We start from the raw sequence: 7,470 nt of genomic DNA on the forward strand, positions 1-7,470 counted from the left end.
GGAAGCATCTTCTCTTAGCACAGTGATGAAGATAAAGGACTGGAGGAGGAATGCGTAGGCTGCACTCCAGCTCCTCTCACCCTTTGAGCTCAGTTTCCCACTTGCAAGAGGGAATGTTTACCCCCTTCTCCCAGGGCATTGTGAGCATCTGTGAGATGCTGTGTGGACAACATTGAGAGAGCTCAGAAAACCCTCGCTGTCAACCTTGCTTTCGACGTTATTACTAGCTAATGACTTGAGTTCTGGCTCGGCAAAATCTCTGCATCTTTAGACAAGTCTCAGTTTCCTACCCTGTAAATGAGGAGCAGGGAAGCCTCCCAGGGTTGTTGGGAGGATGTATGGCCCCTGGCATGTGACTGTCCTGCAACAAGGACTTAGAAAACACAAGACCCCTACCCGGGAATTGAGGGACATCCCAAATGTAAGGAAGTCAGATTCAGTTTTACTCTTTTTGACACTTTGGGAGCAAGAGTCCCCGGGTCAAAGAAAAGAACTGGGCCAGGAATGGGAAAGGGCCCAGATTGGAGACAGAGGGTCCTGCCCAGGTTGCTGCCTGCCTCCCTGCTGTTCCAAACACCATCTTCCAGGCCACCTCAGAGCATGGGTCCCTGTTCATAAAGCCACGAAGTCTTGAGTAACATCCCCATTTCAAGTTTTTCTCTGTTTAATTTGTCAACCAAGTGGCCTAGCCAGGCAACCTGCTAATGCGATTGGCAATTATTTACTTTGGAGAGCCCTGAAAAGCACCACCAGACTGTAGACTTTTGAATGATCTAGAAACCCATCATCTGATCAAACATTTCCTGATCCCCACCCTATAAAAGAGGCTGACTCTTAGGCCAAGAGAGCAGGAGAGGGAAGAGGCAACCAAGACAGCTGTAAGACCTCTCCGAAGTCCAGGTGAGCCTCTCCTGCTCCTCTCCTCTCTCTACCCTGGGTGGCAGGGATGCCAGGGCTCCTGGCCGCCAGACGGGTCCTGGCAGACTGCACAGAGGGTCCCTCACCTCTGTGGAAGTTTGTCACTTCCAGGAAGCAGTACTTCCTTTTGGCCATTTGTAGGTGGGGGGTAACCATTCACTCTGCTTTCTGAGGAGACTGGTCACATTGATGTAGAAATGTTCTACAGCAGGCAATTTCATGGCAATAGGAAGCACGTGGCTGCAAGGGTAAACGTCTAAATTTTCGAGGATAGAACTCTCTCATGGAGTGCTATTCATATCCTAAATCAAAATCTCAAAGGCAAGAGTCTTAAACTGAGGTTGCCAATGAGGTTTCAGAGCATTCAAGAGGCTTCTAAATTATCCACCCAACTTTGTATATTAGGATGCATTTTTCCAGGAGTAGGGCTCCGTAGCTTCCATTGGATTCTTAAAGTCTGCTGCCCAAAAAAGATGCAGAACCCTGGATGAAAACTTACCTCCCCAGAAGGGCCCCAACTGGTTCTTTGGATGCAAAAGACCTCTTGATCCCAACTGACCACAATAATGATGGAGCTCGGGCTAAATCGGCCAATTGGTCAATTTTGCCCAAATCAGCCACTCATCTCCAAAGTATAGGGATCAGCTCTAGTTTCTAACTTCTTTGCTGGCTACCAAATCAGCCTGTGAGAAGATTAACCATATCTGGGAAAGGGCTGGAGCAAAAATAGCCCAATCTCAGAGGCTTCCCAAGAAGTTCATCCAGGTCAACTTGAGAGAGAGGAGAAAGGCGTAAAAAGACAATGTGTACGGGTGGCCATTTGCATGTGGGGAGAGGTAACTGTTAGGAGACCTGCCACTGATTTGCTGTGTGACCTTGGGAAAATCACTACTCCTCTCTGGACCCCTGGTTCCCATATGCAATGAAGGCTTTGGTTGGCCCCAGGTGTTCCCCGATGCAGGCCTGGGTGAGATGGTGGTTACAGCTGTGAGGGTTGTGACAAAGATTAAGTCAGTTACCAAGTGGAAAGCACTCAGCCTGGCAGGGAAATGCTTGATCTCAGAGGCTGTTACTACTCACTGCCTGGTGTTCTAGGGAGCAGACAAATGAGAGACCACCTCATCCCAGGTGGGCAGGGGCAGGGGTCTATAGAATCCTCTCTCCTAACTGTGCCATACGAGACTCGTCATTCTCACCACAGATACCGAGAGAGAAGATGTTTCAAGTTGGAGGCCTCGTTGTCTTCTGCGGGCTGCTGGCCCAGACCACAGCCATTCTTGATGGCACGGTAGGCTTGGCTTTGCTCCCGGGGATTACGCTCCCCATCCAGGATCCAAGCACGGGGGCTCTGTCCCAAGAAAATATACCCCAGGGTCAGACTCCATCCATGGATGCAACCCCGGTTTTGCCCAACGTCCCCTCAGATCTTGCTGGAGGCTTGACAAGTGGTAAGTCAGAGTCTGACCTCTTTCCAGTATCACAGGTGTGGGCAGGAGGTCAGGGGTAACAGTCAAGTGGTGGGAGGACAGGGATGAGTGAGGGCTAGAGATGGAGGATCTGGAATCATCAGCTCTGTCCCCGGGGACCCTTATTTCCATTTCCAGCTCTCAGCAATGGCTTGCTCACTGGGAATCTGTTGGACAGTCTCAAAAGCCTTCCACTCCTGGACATTGTGAAAGCTCAAGGAAGCACTTCGACTGGCCTGCTTGGGGGCCTGACTGGGGACGTGACCTCCATTCTGAATGGCCTCATTGAGTGAGTTGCCCTGAAATAGGACCTTGGCATCCACCAGGGTACACCAGTTGGAGACAAGGCCCTGGAGAGAAAGGGGAGCAGCCTGAACGCAAGGCCAGGACTTGGTCTTGAAAAGCTTCTCACGATCTGGGGGGCCCACCAACCCTCTTGTACCAGTCCTTGTCCCTAGTTCTGAAGTAATCCTCATGACATCCTTAGAGTTTAATCCCCAGTTTACAGATGGAAAAACTGGGGTCCAGAAAGGTGCCAGTTCTCACACAATTAGAGTGATACAGAGCCAGGAACCAAGTTCTAATCTACATAAGTCCAAAGCCAAGGTACTTTCCACTATGCCACAGTAATGTTGTTCTCCCCACCGGTGGAATCTCTTCCAATAGAGGTAACCTTTAGTGTCAGCAATGAAGTGTAAGTTGCCCTTCACGATTATCTTGGCAGTATGACTAAGAACAACGTGATGTCCATGGAATGGGCATGTGGAGGTTCACGTGAGATGCCCGAGAGCTCTCTAAACAGGAATCCATAATGACAATGCTTGTTACATTCTGTTGGGAGGACTGGAAAATGAAAATCACCTAAACAGTGACTGGCTCAGAGAAGAGATGCAGTTCCATTCTTTCTTTATTCTCCCTAACATCCCTCCCCTGAATCCCATAATAAACATTGTTAACTACCACTGAAGGTCATGGCAGGATGAGTGACACCTACTAAAGCTTTTACTCCTGTTGCCCATACATGTCCACTCATCCACTTACCCATCCTTCCTTCCATCTAACCACTTACTCTTTCTTCAATGCACTCATACATCAGTCTATTCACACTCCCATCAATCTACTAACTCAACAAATATAGAGTAGCCCCTTTCGTTTTAAGATTTCTTCATAAGTTAGATATGCAAAACACAAATATAAGCCAGATAAGGTCCCTGAAATACTTCACGGACTTGTAAGGAGGAGAGGGCCATGTTTGTATCAGGATCTGCCCAAGTATAGAGGTTGGGAAAGACTGATGTGTGATTCAGAACCCATGAAGCTTTTGCTTCAGACTTTCCTTCTGGGAGATGCTGGGTTAAAGGTGGCTTCTGTCCTTAATGGGTTTGGGGGATGGTAAACCTTATGTTTCTCTCTGGACAGTTTGAAGGTCACTGATGCCCAGCTGCTGGAACTTGGCCTTGTTCAGAGTCCTGATGGTCACCGTCTCTATGTCAACATTCCTCTGGGCCTGAATCTCAGTGTGAAGCCGTGAGTGGTCCGCCAAGGGGGATGGGAGGATGCCTTACCGTGGGACAACATTACGGTCATGGGTAGCCAAAAAGAGGGAGTTGGGATCTACAGACCTGAGCTTCCAAATTTATTGTTATGTTGAATTAGTTGGGAACCTCACTTGACAACTTTGAGCATTGGTTTCCCCTACTGGGAAATACGATAATGACAGCTGTGGGCAAAATGGAGTGAGCTGAGCCTGGCATTTCTGTTGAGGAGGAAATACCTTCTTCCTTGGAGTGTGGTGGGGCCAGATACCAACAGAACCATCTCCTTTGCAGGTCCCTGTTGGGAACTCTATTGGACTTGGCTGTAAAGCTGAACATCACTGCAGAACTCTCAGTTGTGCAAGATGGGCAGGGGAGCCACTTGGTCCTTGGTGACTGCACTCACTCCCCTGGCAGTCTGAGTATCTCCCTGCTTAATGGGTGAGGCTGGAATTGATGGCTTCTCCTATGCAGAGGTAACGGGGTGGAATGATAGATGGATGGGTGGAAAGATGAAACAGTGGGAGGATAGGTGAATGGGATGATGGAGAAATGGTAAGATGGACAGGTGGGAGGATGGAGGAAGGGCTGGCTGGCTGGATGGTTGGCTGGTTGGATGATTAGATGTTTTTATAGATGGAAGGCAGGATGGGCATATAGATAAAGGGGTGAATGGATGGGCAGATCGATGGGTAATAGTCATTTATTCCTTCTTAGGTCAGGCCAACCAAATTTATACTGCACTGGGCAATAAGAATCTGGGTGCCAACCTTGATTCACAGAGGGGAGTGGGAAAATATAGAGGACTTCCTGAGTGAATTTCAATGCTGACCCTAACTCTGGGTCTCAACTTACTTTTCTATAATATGGAAGCAAATTATTGATAGAATCCATCAAGATCATTGATGTAAATGACCTTTGTCTCAGTAAGGGGTAAAATGACTATGGAAAACTAACTAGCTTGCTTCATGTTATGACAGTTGCCTGTCAGCTTCATGTTATGATAGTGCCTGTCACACAGGGAGACTGAATCATGTAGAATATGCAAGAGTCATCCTCATCATGGCTAACATTTAGTGATCACACAAAGCATATACTTGACAGGTGTTATCTTGCTGAATCTTCATGATAACCATGTGCTAAGCACTTTTCACTCATGTATGGGATTCTACAAAGCATTATATTGAACACCTACTATGCTACGGAACTGTGCATTTGGTCACCATGTATCTACTGTGTGAACAGCTGTGTAGGGCCTAACTGCCCCTTGAAGGGTCCTGTTTGTGTTCTCCCCTCATATGGGTGTGATGGACAAGGTCCAGTTCCAGTTGTTTAGGGCTGAGATTGAAGTGGGCAGATTGGCCCCTCTGAGGACCTCTCCATCTCAACCCCGGGCCTCTACAGGAGCCACATCATACTATGGCTTTTGTCTTTCAGATCTGTTCCCGTCGTTCAAAATCTTATTGACACCATCACTGAGATCTTGAATAACGTACTTCCTGATCTGATACAGGGCACGGTAAGTGGCAAAAATGGAAGTCTCCCAATCCTTGAATCTTAGGGCTTCTCAGGTTGAAAGAGACCCTGAGGAAAGCTAATCTGAGCCCTTCAGTTTGATAAGTAAATTCCATCCATCAATCTCTTCATTGACAAATTGGTCCAGGTTTCTTCTTTCCATCCTTCAAAATACATTCATTGGTTCCTGCTCTGGACCATGTCCTGCACTTATCTACATGGCAGCTGAAATTGGCACCTGCCCCAGGAAGCTCCTTGTCCAGCCCTATATGGCCACAGACAAGCAGTCATCAAGCTTATGCTTGGGTGGCCCCTATAAACATAAAAAAAAAAAAGAAAAATTCACCCCTCCCAGAGAAGTTCACCCTATTTAGAAACACATGTGGTATCAGAGAGTGAACATTGGATATGCTGTGTGATTTCGGGCCCTTTGCAACTCCCTCATGGCTTTAGTTTCTTCTGTGCCTAATCTGGAGATGTGATCTGAGGGAATGCTTAGAATGAAACACTTCTAGCCACAGAAAAGTCATAGAAAATCTCCCCCAAAGAATCCTCTTTGGGATGCTGTTGGTCTTAGGGTCTTCCTACAGGTGCCTGTGCTTAACATCCCTGTCTGCTTTGTCTTTGGGTCAGGTGTGCCCTCTGGTAAATGGCATTCTCAGCAAACTGGATGTCACCCTTGTGCATGATATTGTTAGTAAGTACCAGCTCACAAACCCTCCCTACCTACCCCTCTGCAGGAACAATCACTTCCGCCAGGGAACTTTGTCCCTGCAAACCAAAGGGCAGACACATCCATCTGGCCTCAACTCTGCCCTATTTTAGTTTTTCACCCTGAACTATCCAAATCATTTTGAGGTATAGAACCTCTTCCCCGAAATGGCCCCTGCACTGAGAACAGCAGAGCTGGTTGGTGGGAGGTGGCTGTGCTCACTTGGATCTACAGAACGTACATCCCCTGGCTTCTGGCCTAGCGGGAATGTGGGGTACACTGCACTGCTTTGCACTAAGACCACCACTCTGAAGTGTTTTTTTTTTCTCCAGACATGCTGCTCAGTGGAACGCAAATTGCCACCCCGGTCTAAGACTTCCTTCAAGGGTCCCAGCCTCAACCAAGCTGGTGAGTTCTGATGAATGGACCCGATGATTCTGTCCCACCCCAACGTCCCCAGGAGTTGTGGGGAGAAGGCAGTAGGGGACATGGCACAGGGACAGCCAACTAGAGAGAGGGAGGTGGCACAGCAACACAGCCGCGATGCAAACACATGTGGCCATGGATACACACAGAGGAACACACATAAATGCCCAGACCAACACTTGGTCACTCAGACAGACACACAGATGCACACACTGTCTCACCCACACATTCACATATGTGTTCACACATGCAGACTCACTACACTCCATTTCACATGGACATATGGACACACACACGGCCTACCCTGTGGCTGAGACAAGACCCCTAGCGCCAGGGTCTCAGTCTTCTTCCCTCTGTCTGGAGGCCAAAATCAATACATGTCAGTGACCTTGATTTTCCAATCTGACTGAGGTCCTCTCCCAACAGGACCATTTTCAGCTGCTCATCTGACTTCCTGCCCTGCCCACAGGTGACTCGTGTCCTGAGATTAACATGGCCACAATGTTGGGACCAATGAGGCCTTTTCTTCATGAGACCTGCTCCCCCTCCTTGCCAACTAATCATGTGCTCCATTCCATGTTCCTCATCAAATAAAGTCACTTTTCTTGGCACTGGGTGCCTTGCCATGTGTCATCATTACATTGGGACTAATAAATTTAGAAGAACCTTGGACTGGGAGGTTATGGCCATAGGATTACATTGAAGATCTTTAAGGTCTTGAGCAGGACAAACTCTTCCTATGAGTGCGGATTACAGAATGATTGCTGTTTTGCCCTTGGAAGGGTGGACATGGGGGTTGGGGGCAGATGCCATGATCTAGACAAAGATGAAGATGCCATGTACCATACAAGGAAAGAGTAGATTTGAGGGGTGGTCAGGGGGCAGGACTGGAATATGT

The 7,470-nt window shown here is 48.1% G+C and overlaps 1 protein-coding gene across 1 annotated transcript; it reads left to right on the top strand.

The window, feature by feature from the left end:
- Window positions 1-856: 856 nt before the first annotated feature.
- On the top strand, window positions 857-7,176 carry LOC101422148 (BPI fold-containing family A member 1-like). Its single transcript, XM_023584819.2, has 9 exons — window positions 857-900; window positions 2,120-2,366; window positions 2,523-2,673; window positions 3,804-3,911; window positions 4,214-4,360; window positions 5,357-5,438; window positions 6,068-6,131; window positions 6,479-6,554; window positions 6,999-7,176. Exons 2-8 carry the CDS (start codon window positions 2,135-2,137, stop codon window positions 6,517-6,519), a joined length of 825 nt encoding a protein of 274 aa, XP_023440587.1. The 5' UTR covers window positions 857-900; window positions 2,120-2,134; the 3' UTR covers window positions 6,520-6,554; window positions 6,999-7,176.
- Window positions 7,177-7,470: the final 294 nt, after the last annotated feature.

The sequence above is a fragment of the Dasypus novemcinctus genome, chromosome 24, assembly GCF_030445035.2.
Source record: "Dasypus novemcinctus isolate mDasNov1 chromosome 24, mDasNov1.1.hap2, whole genome shotgun sequence".
NCBI lineage: Eukaryota > Metazoa > Chordata > Mammalia > Cingulata > Dasypodidae > Dasypus > Dasypus novemcinctus.

Excerpts from the sequence above, each read along its gene's own strand:
- LOC101422148 (XM_023584819.2), top strand. The coding sequence starts at position 2,135 with ATGTTTCAAGTTGGAGGCCTCGTTGTCTTCTGCGGGCTGCTGGCCCAG. Across the intron at positions 3,912-4,213 it reads CTGAATCTCAGTGTGAAGCC|GTCCCTGTTGGGAACTCTAT; the intron begins GTGAGTGGTCCG and ends TCTCCTTTGCAG. Across the intron at positions 4,361-5,356 it reads AGTATCTCCCTGCTTAATGG|ATCTGTTCCCGTCGTTCAAA; the intron begins GTGAGGCTGGAA and ends TTTGTCTTTCAG.